This window comes from Callorhinchus milii, unplaced genomic scaffold, assembly GCF_018977255.1.
Source record: "Callorhinchus milii isolate IMCB2004 unplaced genomic scaffold, IMCB_Cmil_1.0 Scaffold1, whole genome shotgun sequence".
NCBI classification, from domain to species: Eukaryota; Metazoa; Chordata; class Chondrichthyes; order Chimaeriformes; family Callorhinchidae; genus Callorhinchus; species Callorhinchus milii.
In genome coordinates this window covers 101,971,399-101,996,070 of record NW_024704742.1, presented here as the reverse complement: position 1 = coordinate 101,996,070, position 24,672 = coordinate 101,971,399, and the positions used below count along the sequence as shown (strand labels likewise).

At 39.5% G+C, this 24,672-nt stretch overlaps 1 protein-coding gene across 1 annotated transcript in view; it reads right to left on the bottom strand.

Moving 5' to 3' along the window:
- dtwd2 (DTW domain containing 2) overlaps positions 1–24,672 on the bottom strand; it is a 63,209-nt gene that overhangs the window by 7,925 nt on the left and 30,612 nt on the right. The window contains exon 4 of the mRNA XM_007897366.2: positions 24,020–24,212. Within this exon, the coding sequence (XP_007895557.2) occupies positions 24,020–24,212 (193 nt within the window). The remainder of the gene's footprint in view (positions 1–24,019; positions 24,213–24,672) is intronic.

Below are 24,672 nucleotides of genomic sequence, written 5' to 3'. Positions count from 1 at the left end.
GTCAGCCAATTGCACACAGCAGTGTCCCACATACAGTCGTGGATTGAAGTGACCACTTTATTATTGCTTTTTTTTTGAGGGATTATTATCAGGCATGTGAAGTAAGGAAACTTGCCCAAAGTTTTGCCCTGCTGGGAATTGAACCCAGGTCTCTCGCTTGCAAGGCGAGTACTCTCACCACTGAGCTACAGGCCTCCAGTTTTGTGGACGAACCGACAGCACACCAATGTCCCACAAACAATGAAGTGAACGACCAATTTTATTTGGAAGATTGTTGGCTAAGAGAAAAAAACATTCTTCTCTAGGAGTGTAGACAGATTCTCAGGGAGGAAAGGATTGACAGCTACAGACACAGAGCTGAAATTTGTTTCACTGACACACTTGTTAATAGCAGTGTAGTGAAGGTCAGGCTCAATTGAGCTGTGTTGGAAGAGGCCACACCTCCCCTGGAGCTTATTCACTTGCTTTCGGGAGTTGGGGAGAATTTTTCCTGAGTCTTTTCACTTCATGTTGGAAATTTTTGGTTCTCTGTGTTTTTTAAGCCTGGGGGAAGAGGAGGAATGTGTAGCTAACAGCAGGAGGGAAACATTGTTATGAGTATAGGTAGGATAGGGGAAAATCTTGTTGGAGTTGATCGGATCTTGGGGCCTTATTCAGCTCATTTCTTTGTATATATCTATATAATGTGGAGTTCTGTAGCTTAGTGGTTAGAGCACTTGCTTCGCAAGCGAGAGACCTGGATTTGATTCCTGACAGGACCAAATGTTGGGCAAATTTCCTTACTCCACACACATCTGTAAGTAGCAGTATGTAGGAATCCAGTTGTTAGTCATTAGTGGATCCCTTCTCAGCAGGTAATAATTTCTCTAAAAAAACTGTCAATTCACTTTACAGTATATTCTGTGAAGTGCTTGGAGATGTCTCATGATAAGGTGCTATATCAAATGCAACGATTATTATTATTATAATGGAGTGTAAAGCGCAGAAAGTGGCAGAAATTATACAGCTGTTGCAGCTAAATTGATCTGGGCCCAAGCAAAAGATCTGAATTGTGCATTTTATAAATCAAAAGAATCTGCTCTGCAATGCAGGCTTGGAGCTGACTGGTACACTCCCTCAGAACTCTCAAACAGGTCTATCTAATTGATGGGCATATTACGTATTGCATCACATGCCACATTTCCCCCAGTATAATTTAAGGGTATATATCCTCTCAACGGCAAGCTCTTCACAATCTAAGACCAATTATTAACTAATTGTAAATTTTCCATTCTTTCAAAATGCAATGCTCCAGTGAACTCTTTAGTTCGGTCTGAAGAATACAGGCAAGTAGCAACGTGTCTTCAAATTGTTTAATATCTGCATATCAGCATTGTGAGTGAGGAAATGAACAGGTCACTGCTTATGAACAAAGCTTACATTCGCTTTCTAGAACAATACCTATTTTAGTCAAATATTTTATAAGCCCTTTCTTGCAATTATGATTAGCTGACTAAGAAAGATTACAACAAAAAAAAGACATTTCAGATTGGGATTAATTCATTCCATTCTCACCTCTTCAATTGTGCAAATTGACTGAGTCTGATGTTCTGAAAGCCAGAGGCATTTTAATATCTAATGTCTTTAAAGTCAGATCTGCGTTTCAATCAGACAGCTACCCATCCACCCTACAATCAAATCATTACTTCTTGGTAAGTATAAGAATTTGCAATGCTTTAGAGTACCTGATGCTAAAATATCTCAATCACTTTACAATGTGTAGAAATATTTTGATGGCAGAATCACTATACAGTTAAGACACTGCAGGCCACAAACATGGCAGGCTACATTGCAGAGTGGTATAAATTAGGTCTGTACCCATTACTTCTATTTTACCAACAATATACAGAGTCACTACACTTTACAGTATATTCTGTGAAGCGCTTTGAGACGTTTCGACTCAGTGATAAGGCTCTATATCAAATGCAAGACTCATTATTATTATTTTCTACATGGCATGTTCTTCGTGTCAGCTGTGGAAAACAGAACCCTGAAATTCCACCTGTTTCAGCCGTAAGCCCACGGTCTTAAAATCAAAGATTGTGGAGTACGCATTTTGGAAAAACTTCAATTCAGTCCTCACGCAATTTGGAAAGCTGTTTTCTGCAGATCTTTTGACATTCTTTCCCATTCTGTCCTCTCTCAACACCCACACATGTTTACTTCTCAACAATCCTCACTGGATAGCAAGATTCCTGACTAAATGAACATCTCCTCAGATATGCTTTTCAAATGTTCTTTCAAGCCCACTGACTGCCACCTAATGTATCAAGTAATGAATAGCAAGCATATGGATATAAAGCAAATGCCTCAGGGGAGGGGAAGGAAGGGAGGAAAGATGGAAAGAAAATGTGGAAAAAATTAAAAGCCCGTATGACCTTCTCCATATTATACCTGTTACTGTCAAAGTCACTGCGCTGAAAAGTCAACCAGACATCTGACGCTCTGCGCTCACATTTCATTTTTTTTAAAAAATCGACTTCAGATAAGCGCATATCTGAGACAAGCAGAGTTGCTGATCCATGTAATAAACCACATCCCAGCCACTCCCATTGCACAGAATTCCTGATCTAAGCATAAACCATAATTACAAAAATCTTAATTCCAAACCCCCCACCTCCCACTTCCACCCTTCCCTCTAAAACAACACTGTTCTATTGTCTGCCATTTAATGCTAAGGCATCGCACCAAATACAGGAGCATATTTCATGTGGAGATACTGGTGGATTTTAGAAGGTCTAATCAATTTTGTGTGAAATCCAGTTTTTGAAAGTGCCTTTTCTTGCCTCATGCCTCTGCCTATTGTGGTCTGTTTGGTTGGAACAGGGCTGAATTGCTAAGTGAGTGATTAAGTAAGCTGGGATGCTAAACCACCACAGCTTTTATATTGTTATCTGCAATACACAGAAATCCCGAACCATGCATAATCCAGTATTTCTCAGTAAACTAGTTTGGGGTTAAACAGAATGCAGCCATGTGTTTTATTATCCAACAAGAAAACCAGTTGGGTGAAGAATGCAGTTTCATAAGAAATTCAATGTCAACAAATGTGTTATCAAATCTGTTAAGAAACATTGCCTTTTCTCATCTCTTCCTGAAGACTGACTGTGGCTGTGATCCCCCCACCGCACACCACACACTTTGGTTTGATGATTGTGTCCTATGTGATTAAACAGAGCTGATTTAGAGGTCATATAGTCACATGAGACGGGGCAAGCTAATCTATGAAGTTCAGCCATGTCAATCTCACACAGGCTCTTAATTTTTTGATCCCTTCTTTTTACATACTCCATTCTGTTTTACTTCCACACACCATTCCCCAGCTGAGGACAAGGGCTGAAAATTCTTGCCTCGTGCCTCTGCCTATTGTTGTTCTTGAACCCTCTGTTAAGGTGACAAGTGTCATCTGTTACTTGTTCACCATCTTTGGAAAGTGCACAAGCCCCAGCATGTGGAGAACCACAGCCATCAATTTTCAGAGCTCCCGGTTGAATCTTAGCTTCCCTATTTTATCCAACATATATTTCATAAACGTTCCAAATAGAAAGTTACAATCTTTTAAAATCAGCATCGCCATTGAAACATCTTGGTTGCTTTGTGATCCGTTCCCATCAAGGATCACCTGATCAAGGAGCAACTCAGTCTTCAGAGTGCTTTTTAAACTGACATAATGATAATCTTGTTCAGCTTCAGTATTGCCCTCGAAGTGCAGAATAAAACTGAATATTTCAAGTGGAATATAGAAAATAAGTGTGAGTTTAAAGCTGTCACAACCAGAAAGAACAGGGCAATTTTATTTTCTCCCTCCAGCAAGGAGGGCCTCCATAGGGGCCAGGTGACCTAAGATACCTTTGCCAAATGTTCATTTATTCTTGTACGTGTTTGAGTTCAAATCTCAACAGGTTATTTAACCATTCCCACCTCAGCCGACGCACAATAACTTCCATTTATACAGAGCCCTTCACACAAGGTAGAAACGTGGAACCCTGAACAATGGCATAGTTAGATGGCGAGCCAGGCAGAAGGTCGAGGTGATCCTCGGCCCAGTGAAAGAGAAGATCTTCAGGTGCGATCTACATTTCCATCAGGGCTCGCTCACTTCCTCTTTACCTAGAAATGGGAGCTTTGGTTGTTCGTTCCCTCTCTGACCAGGATAAATACACCACTAGTGTCATCCCAGCTAAGATCATCTAACTCAATACAGACCAGGGAATGGTTCAGCTACTAAGTGGACCATCGAATGAGTCTGACCTGGAGGCGCTAAGCAAACAGTTAAAAATGTTAACATCTGTTTGTTATTGCTTGTTACCCTAACCTGTCAACAAATAGAGTTACATGGAAAGTAGATCTAACAGCAGGAAATTATTATTAAAATGGTTGCCGCGTTTCACTCACACAATACAGTCAATCCATTTTACAATATATACTGTGAAGCCCTTTGAGATGTCTCAAATACGTGATAAGGCGCAATATCAAATGCAAGAATTATTATTATTATTACAGCCGCCCCATTACCCCTGCTGAGATCGATTAATGCAGCCCAAACTCGGGATTGAAAAAGGGAATCTTCTGGCCTGCGTGATTCAGGTTCACTCCAGCTGAATCACTGAGGAATCCCTGTTTTACCTACACAATAATGAAGCTGTTGCTTTGACACTGAAATAAATATCATCAGTGCCCGCATGTGATCATACTGTTGGACACAGTCAGGGTTCCCCCTTCAGGATTAATGAGTCCTAAAGATACACATTTGATTTTGCCCGATGACAAATGTTGAATTGTTATTTTGTTGGATTTACTGGCATGGTCCGTGGTATTGATAGGAGAGGTAAGTCAGTCGAAGGTTGAGCCTCACACCTGAATCAATTAAACAAATAAAAGATTGCTGCTAATAAAAATGTGTCCAATAGTCTGAACTCCCTGAAGAGTGTATACACCAGTCTGCCCGCAACTATCAGGAACTTTTAACGCAGTATTTTTAATGGTAATACAGTTACCCGTTTTGCCCTGATGTGCATGAGGCAAATTGAATCTATCTTTTAAAATGTTTTTATTACCTGACAAATGCATTCATTAATTCGCTTGCTCTGTTTTATAAGATTTCCCAATGCTGTGTACTCTTCCCTGACCAAAGGAAGAGCGCTAATCCTCTCCTAAGATTCTACCTCACTTTCCCCTTATTTAAAACAGCCCAGTTGAGATTGAAAGCTGTTCAAGCGGGTAATGGTGAACAAGATAAATGACATTTAAGGAAGCGGGAAGTGGAAAGGTGGCATTCTTCTTGGGGATCAGTATGGAGCATTCTAAGGTTTCTGTGAGATCTATGTTCTCTATAATCAATGTCGCAGACCCAGGTTTGCAGCTAATAAAAGCCTCTTTGAAGATGTAAATTACAGGATATTCTGTAATTTACTGCAATTTATGTTCACTATGGTGATGTCATCAACCTCTCCTTGTCCACCAGTTCAGTTCCCACCCCCCTAAAAACAGCCGTCATCACCACCATCTTGAAAAAACCTTCCCTCCTCTCCAACTACCTCTCATTCCTCCCATTCCTCTCCAAGGTCCTGGAACGAGTCGTCGTGTCCCAGCTCCGCTCCTTTCTCTCTCGCCATTGCCTCTTTGAACCCCTCCAATCCGGCTTCCGCGCTGCCCACAGCACGGAAACAGCCCTGGTCAAAGTCACTAATGACATTCTGAACATCTGTGATCAGGGCTCCCTCTGCCTCCTTGTCCTCCATCCTCATACACCGCCTCTCCTCTTTACTCAATCCTCACGGACCTGCCCTTGCCTGGTTCAATTCCTATCTCTCTCACAGTCTCCACTTTGTTGCCTCTAACGGTTTCTCCTCCAGCCCCTGCACTGTCACATCTGGCGTCCCCCAGGGCTCTGTCCTTGGCCATCTCCTCTTTAATATCTATATGCTCCCCCTTGGTGACATCATCCGCAGACATGGGGTCAACTTCCACATGTATGCGGATGACACCCAACTCTATCTTTCCGCCTCCACCCTCAACTCCAGGACCACTGCTGTCCTGACAGACTCCCTGTCGGACATCAAGTCCTGGATGAGGGCAAATTTCCTACAGTTGAATGTAAACAAGACTGAGGTCCTCCTGATTGACTAGCGCCAGCGCCTCAGCACCTCAGGCTCTGGCAGCATCAACCTCCATGGTTGCACACTACAACTCACCAGCCAGTCAAGAACCTAGGTGTCTTGTTTGACCCTCAACTGTCTTTTCTGCCCCACATCCAAGCCATGACCCACTCTGCCTTCCCTCACCTCCGTTACATCGCCCGATTCCGCCACTACCTCACCCCCCAGGCCACTGAAACTCTTGTTCATGCCTTCATCACCTTCAGGCTTGACTATGCAAATGCCCTGCTTGTCGGCCTTCCCAACTCTTCCCTCCACAGGTTGTGGATCATCCAGAACTCTGATGGCCGTGTCCTCTCCTGCACCAGGTTCCGTGACCCTATCACCCCCATCCTCGCCCGACTCCACTGGCTTCCCATCACACAGAGGATGCAGTTCAAGATCCTGGCCATCACTTTCAAAGCCCTCCATGGCCTCGTTTCCCCCTACCTCTGCGACCTCCTAACCCCCTACCATCCGGCTCGCTCCCTCCGCTCAGTGGGTTCTAGCCTGCTTCATGTCCCCCGCCTCACCCACTTCACCATTGGCGGGCGGGCCTTCAGCCATTTTGCCCCCACCCTCTGGAACTCCAACCGCAGCCCCTTCGCCTCACCCCCTCTCTTGTCTCCTTCAAAACCTGTCTTCAGACGTCCTACCTATGTGAAAGGTGCTATACAAATGTAATTTTGAATTGTTTTTGTTTAAATTTACACATATTCTGTGCTTTCCTGATTGACAAACCAAGTGGATTCTGATAAAGCTTCGATCTGTGCCATGCAGCAATAGGCACAATAAAGTACATCTAAAAGCTGTTTATATATATAAAATATATATACCATATATGAAACATAAAAAATGTCATGACTAAACAAAAGAGCAAATCCTGAAAATCTAAATTTAATGTAAGATGTGCAGTAATGTTATCTGTAAAGGAGTTTCAAAGTACAGTACTATAGGAGGATTGGGAGATTGCAAATGTAATGCCATTATTCAAGAAAACAAAATAATTTTAGGTCAGAGACTTTAACACCAGTAATGAGAAAATTATGAGTGATAAAGTAACTGAGTACTTAGATAGGAGTATGGAAAAGTATGAGTTGATCAAGGAGTCAGCAGGTTTTGTGAAAGGTACATCATGTCCAGCTAATCTAATGGAGCTCTTTGATAGAATCACCATATATAGTAAATGGTAGATAGAAAATTTATTGATGTTATTTAGATTCATTTTCAGATTGGTGTGAATCGTAAATTGGTTGGGAGACAGGAGACGAAGATTTGAGATACAAGGGAAATGCTCCTATTGTCAGCAACACAACTCGTGCCAGGGTCCCAGAATTCCAATCTTTTTATTAATGACCTCGAGAAATAAAAGGAAGCTTGTCTAAATTTACAGGAAACACCAGCTCTGTGAGGTGAATTGTGAAGAAAACAGCAGAACATTGCAAAGGAGGCACACAGATTGAGCAAGTGTGAGTACAGCAGGTGTCCGTGTTCGTAAGTCATTAAAATCTAGTCTGCAGGTGCTAAATGCTAATGGAATCTTTTGTTTATTGCAAGAGATCTAGAATATAAAACCAAGGAAATACTGCTACAGTTTAACACAATTAAGACCAGACTTGATTTGGAGAATTGTTTTCAGTTTTGAGTGCCAAAACATTAGTAAGGATGTACTTAAAACAAGCTCAGTAATGATCGAACAGAATGAAACCTCAGATGAAGATATTTATGTAGATTAATAGTCTAAATAAACCTAGATCTGAGGAAGTTAAGAGTGAGCTAAATTAGGTGCTTAAAATAATAAGTGAAATGGACTCTTCTTTCAAGCAGATGAATCTCATCACAAAGGGACATAATATTAAAATGAGAAATAAGTAAAAGGGTTATAAATGTAGAATCATTTCACTGTCCCATAAATGAGAGACATATGCAGACAGACTTGAGTATGTAAGAGATATAAAGATATAATGTATAATGTAGAGGTATAATGTTTAGGAGAAATTCCACCTGGGTCTAGATTTAGAATTTGGCAATTTCTTAAATACGACCTTATTATTGAAGCTGGTTTTCCATGAATTATTTTAAGAAATACAGAAAAGAGGCTTCAAAGTTAATTTGCCAAATTCTGGACATTCTAAAATGCTACATAAATAAGAGTAAATCTGGACTCTTGTGAAATTCCTCCCCAATAAAGACAGTGTGGAGAAATAGGATTAAAAATATGAAGAGCTGCCATGATCGAAGGAAACACAACAGCACACTTGATGAAATGAAAGGCCTACTAACCCTACTCCTGTTCCTATTCTTTAAAAACAACACCATAGCTTAGTATCTTGAGAAAAATTAATAGTAGTTCCCTCCTGGAGTTGTAGCTTGCAAGGTCTTACAATTCTCAATAATCTGATGCACATTATTAGGCTGCTGGCGAGTGTTGAGTTTTACGACTGAAGTCAGAACAAGAGCAATAAGAACAAACACCATGCTCTGATACCCTGGTAATAAATCCCATACTTGTCCATAACGCACAGGCCTCAGGAATGACATTTGATTTTACGTCATTTATTTTGTAGGTGTATTAGCTCTGTGAATCCAATGAATCAGTGTTTCACTAGCTACTCTCAAATGGTCTGAGAAGCAAAAAAGTACACCAGGAAAAACTCATTTTAAGCAATTCCTCCCCTCCTCCAAATGAAGTGAAAGGCAGCTAACTGAATGAACCCAGCATTTACTGCACAACGTCAATTTATGACTTTGATTTCTTTATCTACCAGGCAAGAAATGTTATAGGTTGGCAACACAATCATGTAGGAAAGTGTACATTGTCTATCATTTCACATTTTAGCTGTCAAATAAAGAAAAACAGTTCATGACCATAAACCACAATTTTTACTAAAATATTTTGACATCAGGTCAATGCTGAATGAAAAGATTTGCCAAGAGAACGTATAGCAGTAGTGAACATTCTTCACAGAGTGACAATACTGCTTATATTCTGCAAACGCATACATTTTCAAAACGAGATGCTGTATGAATCTTTTATGCACTGTTTAAATTATTAATAAAAAGAGTAAAAAGTGCTGCAAGAATATTTTGCCGAAGCGCAGAATAAAGGATAAGGCAATGGCTTTGAGAAGGAGAGAAAAAGAAAAATTAATTGCCTCGTTTTTCTAAATTATTCAAGCTTTCATTAGTCAGAACATCATTAATTCTTTTCTACCAGCTTTTAGGTCGAGAAGGGCCTGGCAAAAAGAGCAAGAAACAATATACAGTACAAAGCTTTCCTGAAGAATGCCATAGGAGCTGAACTGTCAGCTGCTGCAATATTTGAAGCCACAAAAAAATGGAACTGAACGGTGTCTCATTTCTGTTAATTCCACATAGAATAAAATATATTCCAAATAGTACTTAGGAGAATTACGATATGAAAAAAAAGCCCTACATTTTGATAATTAGTTATTAATACACTTTTGAAATGTTGAAATTGGGAGCCTTCAGCGCTTTCCAAAAAATGTCTGGATTGTAAATAAGCTTCTGATTTATACCACTGGGAAAAGGGTTAGAGATGAGCCCAGCTTGGTGCCTGATCTTCAAAAGAAGGCTGAATCTCTAAGGAAATACAAAAACCCATCTGCTTGCCAGAATCAGGAAGCTTTACCTAAACCAACATGTCAGGAGAAAGAAAATGAGAGCACAAACGAGCAGCACTTTAAGATCTGACCTACAAATACACTTGGTCATAAGAAATAGGCAAACTCCCCAATAGATAGGCCTGAATGATATTGCTGTAAATTAAATCTAAGCCTTTGATCAAGAGGTTTAATTCTTCAGATGCCAAAACGATGAGGCAATCTTGGATTTCAATCCTAGTTAATTAGCGAAAGGTAGAGAGGGCACCAATTACAGCTGCATTCAATGCGTACCAGTTCATGTTGAAGACCAATGACTTTCATGATAGCCTAATAGAAATACTCCAGTCTGGAAACTGAAAGGTCTAACACCTGCACCACATTCACAATGCGTCTGTGACCTTTTATTTGGCTTCCAGTTTTGCATTTCTAATTGTGATATTCAAGAGAAGGGAAAATAGTTAACATTTTTAATCACTATCTAGGGACTGGATGGATTAAGAGCCAGAATAGTATCTAGCTTAACTGTAATGCTCCCTGCAGTCTAAATATCTGCCATTATTTAATATCTAGGTTCCCACGTAAATATGTCATATTGGAAAAGTTATAAGAGGATGTTCAAAGCTTGGATCAGCATCTTAAAGAAAAGAAGGCAGAAAAGACAAATAGATGGTATAATGAAAGCTCCCATTTGAACTTTCTGTTTTGCTTTCAGATGCTGGTCTGCCTACAATGAATTTCTATCGTTTTCTGTTTTTACAAAATTTATAAGATTTTATATATATCTCTCGTATAGTTCTTCCTGGCTTTATCAAAACCAGATTTCCCTGGTACTTGCTGCTCTTTTTCCCAGATGCAATTTTAATAATAATAACCCTTGCATTAGATACAGAGTCTTATCACGTCTTTGAGACGTCTCAAAGCATTTCATAGAATATACTGTATGGTGAATTGACTGTATATTTTGTGGGTGAAACCCCAAATTTAATTGTGCACTAATAATTATGAATTATTATAATTATTAGTGTAATATTCTGTTACATTAATAATTATAATAATTCATAATTATTAGTGCAGCAGAATATTTCTTTAAAATGGAAGAAATCTTTACCAGAACTATCGAAAAGAAAGCAAACCTGGAAACAGAATAACACAGCTAAAAATTGGCTAAAAAGTAAACTAAAAAGCTAGATTAACCAGAAAATAAGTTCAAACTCCAAGTTTCTCTGTTACAGACATTTTAAAAGCATCCTAAAAAGCCATCATGTTTGAAAATTTACCTTTCAACTTCAATTTCTACACAATTGTGAATGAATACTACAAGGTATTTTCTTTTTAGGTCACATACATCTTTTATACAATTCACAATAAATTATTTTGAACATGAGCAAGTTGGACAATTATCATAACCTGGATTACAGAAAGGAGATACTCTACTAACAGTCCATTAAACATAACAGTCAAAGGGCAATGGCAGAGAATTAATACCAGCCACAACCAATGATCCCGAGATAGGTTTAAACCTCAGTGGCCACTCCTTCCCTCTCAGTACTGTAATACGTCACTGTACACAACAGGAAGGTTTAAGGTTTAATTCTTGTTCTGTACTGAGTGCGCTGATATCAGCTGAAGCAGCAGTAAGTTTATTACAATCGGCCTGAGTAATGCAGGCTTGAAAGGAAAAATCAGCCAGGGTTACAGGAGGTTGCTACTCCTCATTATAGTCAATGACTATAGTAAACTGCCTATGTGTACGGTCGGCCCACATCTATGTGGACACATTAGGAGAGGCCAGTATCGTCTTGGCCTTAATAATTGTCTACTTTTAGACTTCTGAGAAAGGCACTGGGATGCTTTTCAAACAAAGATGTGATCACATTTAAAGCTACCATAATAAAGCAGCATCCTCTATACTGGGCAAAAGTGGCAATACGTTGCCCATGGAGCTACTATTCACCTTAATTCCATTAAGTCCCTGTTTCGGTTTGTACTGCATCTAACTGGTACTCACACTAAAATGTAACAAATGCACAATGCGATCTAAAATGTAATGATTCTTTAATAATGCGTCAACTTGGCTCAGTTGGTAGCACTCTTTCCTCTGAGTCAGATGGTTGTGAGTTTTATGCGCCATGTCAGGAATTGAGCTCAATGCAATACTGCGAGAGTGTTGCATTGTTGGAAATGTCCCGAGGTCCCATCTGCCTGTTCAGGTGGACGTTAAAAATCCAATGGCACATTTCGAAAAGAGAAGGGAATATTATCCCTGTGTCCTGACCAATGATCCCCTAAAATTGGTCATTCACTTCCTGGCTGCTTGTGGGACATTACTATGTGCAAAATTAGCTGTTAATGTTCGTCTACGAAATACAGTCATTAGACTTTACAGTAAATCCTTTGAAGTGCTTTTAAGACACCAAGACAACATGATAAGGTGCCATATTAAATGCAAGGATTAATAAGATCATTATAAAGATGCAATCTACTTCCAGAGCAGAGTTCTTACTGATTGACATAAAATACTTACAGTTAAATGAAGGATTCTCCATTTGAGACTAAATCCTAATTAAGGAATTTGGGTTGAAGTTGCTGCACTTTAGCCCCCATCATGAGAGAAAAATAAAAGCTCTTCCAACAGCTTAGCAGTGAATCTGTCCCATTGCTGGGACATACAGAGTTAACTAATCCCCGTCAGAGCAGCAGTTCAGAAACAACAATTAACCTCAGTGTGTCTGGGGTAAGGAAGAAAAATCATCCAAGGATTTCATTCTTGATCACAATTCTGGTGCCCCTGCAGGAACGTACACATATATGGTCTTTGATAATGGTCAGGTTTGGCCTTGGCTGTAATGCCCCCCAGGTTAATTATCCTGCTAACCGTTCAATGGCGAAATGCCTTGGTGCAGAAAAACATGGAACAGAGCCTCATCTACAAATAATGCAATAAGTCATTGCTTTCATTTATTATTATAACTTTTTGATGTTTACCATCTGGTTTAAGATTACCAAAATGATTCTCTGCAATAATAGTCTACTCTATCATCATACAGATTTTTCGACCAGCTCTGAAACAAATATAATTTTACTTAACAATAACAACAAAATTACATAATGTCTATGCCCCAAGAAAACATAATTTCTCCTGACTGCATACAATTTACACAATGCTATTATGTTACTGACTTTACTGGAAAATAAAAACAATTCTGAATAGAAAATTGTTTCTCCCAGAAAGCACAGTTACTATCAGGAGTTCACAAACTCATAATACATTGGCATGTTACTATATGGTGCAAATGTATTGCTTCTCTAAAGAGCATAGAATGCTATAAGAGTAGTTAACATTTTAACCTTTCAACAGAACAAAAAAAAATACATTTCTATAGCTCCTTTCCCCTTGGGAGGACATCCCAAGACTGGGATTTGGACCTGAGCTGGCAGCTGGAATCAGGAGGGCAGGGAGAATAGAGGTAGGAGGGTGATTGAAGGCACTGTCAAAGAGGAAAGTCTTGAAACAGGCCTTGAAGGAGGCAAGGGAGGGAGCAAGGTGAAGGGACTGTGGGATTGAGTTCCAAAGGGCGGGAGCAGAGAGGCTGAAAGCCTAACGGCTGATGTTGGGGCAGGCTGGGCAGGGGATATGGAGCCCGCTGAGCAGAGTGAGTGGACAGGTCGATATAGAATTAGCAGCTGACAGAGGTAGGGAGCAGCAAGGCTGTAGAAGTTACAAATGTAACCTGACCACAAATTCCAAGCAAACCAACAATTCCTAGGGGTAACAACTCTGCAACTCCAAAGCATCGATTTGGGTGAACATAACTAGCACTGTGACAGTGGTGACATCATGGCCAAGGGGTCTGCAAACTTGTTAGAATAGAGCCACACTGTATGTTATTTCCATCCCGCAGGTGGTAGGAATGCTTCACCGTCTGTAAGAACGTTGCTTTCCTGTTTGCCTCACTGTTTTAGCTATTTCCAGCCCGCAGGAACTGTCTCAGTCATTTCAATTGGTTAACTTGTTTGCAGTTGCAGTTGTTTGCAGTCCATTAGGATGTTGTTGAGTTGTCTAAATGGGGCCTAATTTGCATAGAGACTCACTGTCTAGTTATTCCTGTACTTTTTGTGAGTGTCAGAGTACGTGTATAAACACTGGTTGTTTCAGACAGGCAAACACAGTTGTACCTTGGAGTGATTTTTAGCAAGTAGTTGGTCAGCGTTTGTCCACCCATAAATACCATAAGTACCTTTATGTATTGCGAGTCGGACTTAATTTAAGGCTTTGGGTGTCATCAAATTGTATGCTTGTGACCAATGAATATCTTGAATTTATTTTGAGTAGTGAGTATTTTAATTTGTTCATATAAACAGGATACTGGTTTTGTCCTCCCAATTCAAAAAACCCTGACTTTAAGTCACTGGAGGAATGGCTATAAAATACCAAGCTATGTGACAGCACACTATTCTACACGCTAAAATTAGATAACAAATTATATATAAGCTCACTTTTACTTTTACTGTTTTTTTCTAAAGAAAAACAAGAGGTAGCCGTAAACAGATATACAACAAAGAGATCTATTATGTTTCATGTTTAAAACTTGTGTAAATGCTGAAAGATTAGGCGCTTTGTGTAGCCAGATGTGTACAGTGGGAATTGCAGATGTTCTTAATTATTTAACCAATAACATTGATTAACGGTTAGTTACATAATTAAGAGCATTTGTAATTCCCTCTGTACCCATGTGTATGCCCACAAAATACACAGTCACTACACTCTGTATACCCAGTATATCATTATTATTATGACACATAGTATTCCTGCATTTGGACACTGCAAGCTATAAACTCCATTGTTCACTTAAGATCGCAAGAGAGGTATTGGATAAAGAGGCCCTTTGACCTGTATGATCTTATTCGTCCAGAATACCCATGCAACTATCCCAGTATCAAGCTGTTCGCTGATGTCACATCCTTACGCTATGCCCAGAAAGGCATGACCAATCGCTATCCAATAATCCACGCTGGAAGTATGGATGTCAGGTGAAGTCAGATTGTGTTTGGATTTGAAAAGCCTGCCGACACTCACAATCAAGACTCGTACTTGAATAATGCCACTTGGCATCTAAATCTATTCCCCAGCTACAAATGGCATTATATATCATGTCTTAAAATAACCACATATGTGAAAACTTGCTGATGCATAGTAGATTTTCTATTGTGTTATGCAATCCAACCCACAATATTAATGCTTCTAAAGCACACAGACTTGTAATATTGGAGAAACAATTCTTAAAGTTATTCTATGATTCTAATAGTTTGCAGGGCTATGGGGAGAGAGCGGGGTGTGGGATTGATTTGGATAGGTCTTTTCAAAGAGCCGGCACCCTCTGGAACTCCATCCCACAGTTCCTCCACTTCACCCCCTCCTTTGTCTCCTTCAAGACCCATCTCAAGACCCTCCACTTCGACCGTGCTTTCGATCACCCTGCTTCCCCCCACTGCCCTCCACTGTTATTGTTGTATATTTCTATAATTCTATAAGAACAGTAAAAAGGCCATAATATTGCTTGACATTGTAATTAATTATTTCATGAAACTAATTAAAGCTGCTAATGTTAGAAATTTGTTTTTTTTCAATCCGGGCTGTGAACAAGAAACGTTGATGCACAATAACAAACAGCAATGCTTAACTGAGCCCAAACAAAACAATTCCTGTATTGGCAATTGTTCTTTATAAGGACAATTCTAAGGGAGGTGCTGTTATCCTCTAAGATACAGTCACTACACTACTTTAAAACATTCTGCATGTTATAGGTGCTAAATCAAATCCAAAGATTTTTGCAATTGAAGTGTTCCTGTCTTAATATTATTAAGATTGAATTAAAATAATACATTTTGGTTTAATGCATGACCTTTTTCAAATACGGATTGCATGAGAATACATTAGAGAAACATTGGAAGCTGTTCCTATTCACCAACGCAAATGGCCTACTTTCTGTTTCATCTCCAAGTGTGTCAATTGGACACTAGTGAGGTGGTCTTTATCCCAAACTCAGTAGCCTGGCTTCAGGTAGATTATGGATTCAAGTCTGGAAGATGCAGGATTTAACAGACCCATTAACATTAAGAAAATGTGAGGAGTAAGATTTAGGATCAAAAAGAGTGAGAGCGACTACAAATTAATTTAACGACATGGAGCTGCTCATTTTTAGATTGAATTTTTAAACAAAAGTTAGTACTCCTGCTTTCACTCTATATCAGTGACCGTCTAACAGCTTGTCTTTTATGAACTTTAAGGTAGTCTTAGGCAAACATTGAGCACAGCACAGAGGCATAGAGTGCACACAACAATATCACATTTCAGTAAACCCGTAATGATGATTATGGATAAGAAACAAGAATCAATAGGATGAAAATGAAATCACTTGAGTATGTTTATTTGAACTAGTTGGGCCTGTGTTTAGACAAGTTTAACTCAACATCAGCTCTTTAATGTTTGGAGCAGTTGGCCATAAACATCTCTAATGGCTTTACTTCATAACATGCTTAACTTTACAATATCCTTGCCTTTCATAATGTGGTTAGTCTTTGCCCTGAAAAATATAGTTAAGGAACATCCACTGAAATTTAGCAAAATACATTCAGAAATATTGTAGTGTCTGAATCTCCTGAAATATTTTTAGATCAAAGAGCCAGCACAGACTCGATGGGCCGAATGACTTCTTTTTGTGCTGTACGATTCTATGATTCTATGAAATGTTACATTGTAAGTCTTGCTTTTGAAATCCTAAAGTATGGATCCAAGCGATAATTTTTTTATCCGCAAAGGATTTCGTAAACTGTCTTTATTACTGAGGAGACATCATACATTCTAAACTCAAACACTGAACATAAAGCATCCTCTACCACAAGAGTTAATTTATAGTAAACCCTACTTTATCTAAAACTCTACTGCCTGCATTCTCATCCGCACTACACTCTGCATACAGAGGATACTTTTGCTCAGTGGTTAGAGCATTCGCCTCACAAGTGAGAGACCTGGGTTCTATTCCTGCCAGGGTGAAATGTTGCTCAAGTTTCCTTACTCCACACGCCTCTGTTTACCTAGCAGTAAATAGGAACCCGATTGTTCCGATATGCAAATTGCTTTTCCAGGGTAATAATTCCTTCCCCAAAAAATAATAATCATAATTTAAATTGGTCACTTCAATTTATGGGACACTGCTATGGGCAATTGGCTGCAGCGTTTCGCACACAAAATATACAGTCAATTCACTTTACAGTATATCTGTGAAGCCGCTTTGAGATGTTTCGAAGACCAGATAAGGCGCTATATCAAATACAAGGATTACTATTATGATCATTATCGCAGCTTCACTGGCTCCCAGTGGAAAAATTTCAAGGTCTTCACTGTCACCTATAAATCCCTTCACTCCTTAACACTTCCCTAGCTCTCTGATCTACTCCTATCTCATTCCTTTGATAACCTCCTCCACTTGGTTACCTTGGGCTTGTTGCAAGACCCCGTCCTACCTGCGCCTCCATCTATAGCCTAACTTTCAGATTCTACACACCTAACCTCTTACACTCCCTCCCTCCGCCTTTCTGTCTCGTTCCTCCTATCTGTCTATCTTCAAATTTCTATTAAACCTAACTCTTCGACTGAACCTAGGATAATCTCACGCTTCTCCCTGCACAGTATCTGCTGACACTTTGATGCAGTGCTAGGGGGTGTTGCATTGTCGGAGGTGCAGTCCTTCAGATGAGATATTGAATCAAGATCCCAGCTGTCTGTTCAGTTGAATGTTAAAAGATTCCATGGCACTATTTGAAAAAAGAAGGGAGTTTCTCCCAGTATCCTGGCCAACAATGCCCTAAATAAAATTGATCACTCACTCCATGGTTGTTTGTGGAACATTTCTGTGTGCAATTGTGCTGCCGAATTTGGCTTACAAAATAGACAGCCACTCCAATTCACAGTAAATGTTGTGAAGCGATTTGAGACATCCTTCCGATATAATAAGGCACTCTACCAAATGCTAGGATCATTCTTATTATTTATAAGTTGTTGTAATTTACTTATTGAATACCACGGTTTAATCTAGTCAAAAAGTGCCAAATTAAAAAATGTTTTTGAGCATAACTTTAATGAAACACTTTGTACTAAACAAGATATTATTTAATATATTATATGTAAGACAATTTTTTAGTGTGATATTGGATCTCTTTCTGCAACAAATATTGCATGTGGATTTTTATGTGGAGTTGAGACACAAATGTGTTGTGTTCTCTACTTTGCAAGTTTCCTGAGGCTTTTTGTTTCATTCCATGTTTGAGGCTCTGGAAGGGCAGACAGATGTACTGTGGAAACATTCAGACATTTTGCTGCCAGTCACTGCGAACAGCTGGCAGGAGCTGAACTCTGACTGACAGCGGCTATTACTGCACACACAGGCTACTTCGATCATTGTGGAAGAACTAAAAATAGGCACATTTCTCCTTCAATTGTTACAGCACTCCCTTTGACTAGAAATTGATCTCTTGATTCACCGGGGGTACTGATACGTACTGATAGATGTTTTTTTGCAAAGGATCTGTGATTTGTCAGCAACATGTAAATAGCGTAGATTTTGTGTCTACTGTGCCATTTATTTGCCCACTATGATGAATGTTTCCTTCTTGTCCACCCTACCCATTAGTGGTTTGGCTTCCAGAGTTAACAGGAATCAAGTAGGAAGAATCTTTTCTCCCCATGATTGGTTTCCCTCTATTAGAAGGAGGGAATGAAGGCTGGGAAATTTACTGCTTAGAAGACAACATAGTTTAAGAATTTACACCTAAAAATGAATAATGCACATTTTTCTTTCTAGACCTATCTTCAAAATACTACAATGGGTACATCTTCAGAGGTAGTAGTGTGTGTTAGTTTGGTGCAGTCCGTAGCACTCGCCTCTGGGTCAGAAGTTTTCGGGTTTATGCACCATATTGTTAAACTGAGGTCTCGCTTACCTGTTCAGGCAGACATTAAAGATCTATGGCATTATTCAGAAAAAGACGTTTCCCCCTCCCAGTGTCCTGGTCGGTTAATGGTTGTTTGTGAGCTCTTCCCTTCCTACCACTGGCATTTCATCTCAGGAATGTCATGATGTGTAATACTTTATACTGCTCTCTCCCTTCTTCAGCCACTGTGTGGCTGTTCTCTACAACTCTCATCCAAAGCATTCTCCCAGTCTTTAAACATTTTCTACAAACATATTTGTTTGATCATGCTTTTGTTCAACATTTAAATCTCATTTCTCTGCTCTGCCATGTTCCTTTATGTGAAAGGCGCTATACAAAAACAAGTTGTGGTTAAGAAACGTATTAGCATGTGCAATGCAAGCCATCAAGTGAATGTCATATCAATTGGTTTCTAAATGCATCCGAAAGCCAAACCTTTAACATTTACAAAGTTGACGTATTTCCCTCTGTTTAAATTAGATTTGGGAATTTAATGTCAAATCTTGCCAGAATAATCCAACATAATCCAGATGTCAAGAACAAACTTCTCTAACAAACTTTTTGCTCTACAAACTTCGTCCAAACTATTCAACCAAAGAAGCAGCAGTAATCCACAGCTAAGCTGTTATTAAAATGATTATCAAAAGACTCGGTCAGGCTGCCTCATTAACATGCCTTCTGGAAACAATCACAGCACATAACGTATTAAAAGAGAACTAAGGAGCAACCAGACATTGTATCTGAGCCGTTTTGTGCTTCTGCTTTGAGATTTGCTGGATGCTCCTCACCACCAAATGCATTTCAGTGAAAGGCCATCTTTAACGTACATGACACATAATGAGTTTGTTTCTAGGGCACTGCGGAGGTGACATTCACAGAAATGTCTCCAGCATCACAGAAGCTATGCACTAAGGCAAGCTCTCCTGGTAGTACACTAAATAGTTTTGACAGTATAAATTCAGCCCAGGCCTTAGAATCCTTTTTGGCTCAAGTGAAAAGTTCAGATTTTGTCACATAATGTTAAACAAGATGCTACTCATTAAATTCATGCTATGATAAAGTAAGACAACACGACAACATCATGTAAAAGCCCCCACTTCTGCATAGTTAGAGCAATAAAAAAACAACTCAAGTCTGGCGAACGTGTAAAATAATTGTCAGATTTCAAGCATAAGCTATTGGCTTTATTGTGTATCTCCTTCTTTCTCAGGATGAAGAAGAATCCTTCTTTTATTATTTTCAGGCTCAGATTGGCATAAAAATATAAATTGTATTTTGACTCATCTGGAAACAAAATGCATCATGAAACATTGCTCCAGCTATATTTACTACTAGTCATTTTGGTTGTTTATGTCTTATCCTCGGATGAATGATTCAGCATATTCTCCTCTATGCTTCCATTCATAACCTTTCAATAAAATCTACGTTTATGAACAGTGCAATTTAAAGCTGCAAAACCATCAAAAAAACAATTTCTTCACTGAGGCAACACAGTGAGAAATAGGCTTTAATCATAAACACACAATAAAAAAAATGCAACATTATCCTTTTCCAGATGAAAAAGTGAAGACTATGAGACCAGAGGCTGTGGTCAATAGAACCAGCAGCACATTTCACACTTCCAATTATACACCATGTGATGCTGCATAAAAAGGATGCACTACAGGTGGCAGAAAGATTGTTTCAAGCCCATATAAACATTCAGAACCATCTCCTCCGGTGAGATATTCATTATTGCATTCAATTGCTATTCTAACATACGGCAACATGGCGATCAAAGAAAAGTCAAAGCTTGATCACTTGTTACTGATCTGCAAACTGCAGCGACAAATACTTAATCACCTATTTTGCAGTCGAGGTTTTGTACTTGAAAGTCCTTAAAAGTAGGAAAGCTAACACCAACCTATCTTTGTTCAGTAACAGAATCCTGGCAACAATACCCAAGGAGATCAGCATGGTTACCACCATTGAACAGTACTGTTGCTATGCTGTTCTTAACATGGAGGATGGGAGGAGGAGAAGGGGTCTTCAACAATAACTCAGGAAGCAAAAGCGTAAGAGAGAAAATGATTATGATCACACTCTTGGTCCAACTGACCTATCCTTGATTTGTGCAAATGTCTCCACTCAGCAAAGGTTCAATTACTTAAGAACAAAAAGGCTATACAAATGTAATTTTGTTGTTCTTCTTTCCAGAATTTCTAATACATATGCAAGAATCATATCATGCTTTCTCTATTATTCCATGATAAAAACTACAGACTGTCCGATTTCATTAAATAACAATATGTAAGAATGTTTTAATAGCTAGCCCAAAACATGCTTTATGAAGGTTAGAGGTCTCACATATTTCTGATAACTTGGAGCTACTGTAAATTTTGAAGGCAGCTAAATCAGTAATATCACTTTTGCAACCATATCATTGTTATTATATTATGTGTGGTAGGAGAATTAGCTAAATTCCAGATCCTACATATCGGAGCCTTAAAACTTATTTAGCCAGGCAGTAGTTTGTTTGGCTAGAATTTTGGCTCGCCGCAAGGGACTCTCTCTTCCTGTTGTTACTCAAGTAGTAATCTACACTATGTAAAGGAGTCTGTGAATGAATAATGCTAGACTACCTTACCTAAACTGTGCTTTGTTCTTTGAAGAAAATATATTCTTCAGACACCCAGCTGTCTGCCGTACATCCCCTCAAGGCCTTAGAGGGACTTAAGGCAGGAGTAATGCGGAGTGAGAATAATATTTCACACATACACAGTTCTCTCTGATTACCTGCCTCAAGCCTTTGCAGAGTCTACATCGATTAAAGGAGGAATAATGATGGGTAAGAATAAGATTTAAGACAAAAATAACATGAGAACCATTATAGAGACCTGTCTCATACTCTGATATTGTGATATCACAACAGGTATATCAGCTTCAGGGGAGACAGCACTCTTCATGGATTCTTAATGTTTTGTGGAATTCGCTCTACGCTGTGTGGAACATGTCTTCAATTTAAACATTGAAGAATTAACTCCACGAAGGTACTCTTACTTTTCTGAGAATTAAACCTTGAATAGAGTTTTCACAACATCCTAAAATATTTCCTTCACTTCTGCTGTCCCTTCACTCTCCCCTTTCTAATTCTGCCTGAAGACCTCTCTCTTTGACTGTACTTTCAGCCAAATACCTACTCCCTCCCAGCCCTTAGCTCTCTCCCACCCAGAGCTCCCACTCACTCTCTGTAAAGCTCATTGAGACGTTCTCACAGTGTGAAAGGTGCTGTATGAGGACAAACTTGTTCTTTACCCTTATTTGACAATGTATTTTCTTCCATTTCATTTTCCTTCAGGAACCCCAGTTAAGAATTCCTACTCTGTTTTTAAACTGGCACCCAGAGATGGGTACAATTGGACTTTGCAGGATGTCAAAATATCAAAAGGTCACAAATTGTGATGATTTATGAAACTGGAGGCCTCAGCATTCCACTGTGCAGTGAGCCAGTGACATTGGCACTTTGTACAAGATAGCTGAGTGCAGCCTGAGAGAATTGAGATGCTTTTGCATTTGTGAACGTAGAATTTGCAGAGCTGTTTTGAATCACATATCACAGCAACATTGATATACAAAAACCAGTAACGTATTAAATAAAAAATAATATCCCTTTGCTAACAGACTCCAATATATAGTATCCGTTTTAACCCAAACCTCCTCCCCGAAGGATCTTACCGAAGTATGAAAGTTATTCTAATAAGCAACCTGACATATGTTAATACATGCTTCGCTTTATATACAAGTCTATTTGAAGAGGGACATGATCTCAATTAAACAGGACAAAACATTACTGAACTTTTTTTCCAAAAAATGTGATTTGATATAGCTACAACAGCAACAACAACTTGGATTTATATAGCGCCCTCCACGCCAGACGGCATCTCACAGCACTTTACAGTCACGGATCCCGGAACCGAGCCAGGGAGAGGGGGAGGAAAGCGAGGTCGAAAAGAAAGGTCTTCAGCAGAGACCTGAACATGGGAAGGGAGGGAGCGAGATGAAGGGAGTGAGGAAGGCAGTTCCAGAGCCTTGGGGCAGAGTGGCTGAAGGCATGGCCACTGAGGATGGAGTGGGGGACTCGGGGGACGAGGAGGAGGCCAGACCCAGAGGAACAAAGGAAACAGGTACTGTTTTGAGAAGAGAGGAGGTCAGAGAGATAGGGGGGTGCAGAGGAGTGCAGGGACTTGAATACAAGGGTGAGGATCTTGAAATCGATCCTCTCTGGGACAGGCAGCCAGTGCAGTCTGGCAAGGACTGGGGTAATTGGGGAACAAAGTTTTGTGCGGGTGAGAATGCGGGCGGCAGAGTTTTGAATGATTTGGATTTTATGAATGGTAGTGGATGGGAGACCAGCGAGGAGGGCATTAGAGTAGTCCAGCCGAGAGGTGACAAAGGCATGGACCAGGGTTTCAGCGGCTTTTGGGGAGAGGTATTGGTGGAGACGGGCGAAGCGTCAGAGGTGGAAGAAGGAGGTGCTGGTGAGGGACCGGATGTGGGGGAGGAAGGATAATTGGGGATAATAATTATCTCTGCAAATTTCAATGTTGCTCACAGAGCAAGTGGACTGACCCTTTACCTACCACAAGGGAGAAATTCAACCACATTTAGCTTATTTATGTAGCACTGCAGAACATCCAAAATCTTGCAAATTGTTGAATTCAGTCAGTTTGAGGTCTGTTTCCTACAGCTCTTAAAAGAACTTACTGAAAATCAGCTTTAAGATTAAGGCTGTGTTTAGAAATTTTTGGGGCTTTCTAAAATGCTACATAAATAGTGCAAAACTAGACCCAAATGAAATTCCACCCATACAGTGGCGTTCTTCCTGCTACTTAATAATGCAGCAATCATCCTGGCAACCTTGGTTTGGAGACAGTGTCACCCAGTGCTTGGTTACCATACGATATAGCCTTCCCTGATTTTGGATTTAACTTAGCTAAAGCTACACAAAACACTTAGGCTCTACACGTGTCCATTTGATTTGCTCTCTGGCCTTTATCATTGCACTCAGTTGGCTTTTGGGAACAATAATTAGACTTTTTTGAGCACCATAAAATATGATGGCTTTCTGTATTCCCAAGCGATAATCACGATTTGTATGTTGAAGCTGAACCCACTGAACCCAATTATTGTAAATGCGATCCCAATATCTACTTTTCAGAGATGCAGAAGGATGAGTTCACTACTCACCTGTTTCGGCAAGTGGAAGAGGGAGTTTCCATAAAACATACCCTTCGCCTGGCTCCATGTCCCGTCTATGATAATGATGTTGTATGGGGACAGTGATGGGTCAAGTTCTAACTCTTCCAGATTATTTGCCTCTGCCCCAGGATACAAGATTAACGTGCTAAGGCTCTGGCAAACAGCTCCGAGTTCAGGGTGTCTTTAAAACAAACAAAGCAGTCATTATTTTTACATTTTGTTTAACTTTAAAAAAAAACGTCTAACACCTTATATATATAATAAACTATGTTTCTGTGAAATTCAATTCACTTGATTTGACAGTTCCACAATAATAATAATCCTCTTTGTATTTAATACGGCACCTTATCACTTCGAAACCCCTCAAAGTGCTTCACTTTCTATGTATTTGTAGGCAAACATGATAGCCAATTTACAGAAATGAAAGTGAGAAAATTAAACTAATTATTAACTAAACCACAAGAAATTGAGAGCACTGCACTTCAGTTCTGTAATAACAACAGCTACTTGCATTTACATAGCACCCTTCACATGGGTCAGCGACTCGGAGTGCTTACCTGGGAAATAATATATATATTTTCCAGATTTCAATTTTATTTCACATTGCATTCATTCCACTTGGAAGCAGAAACATTTCCAGT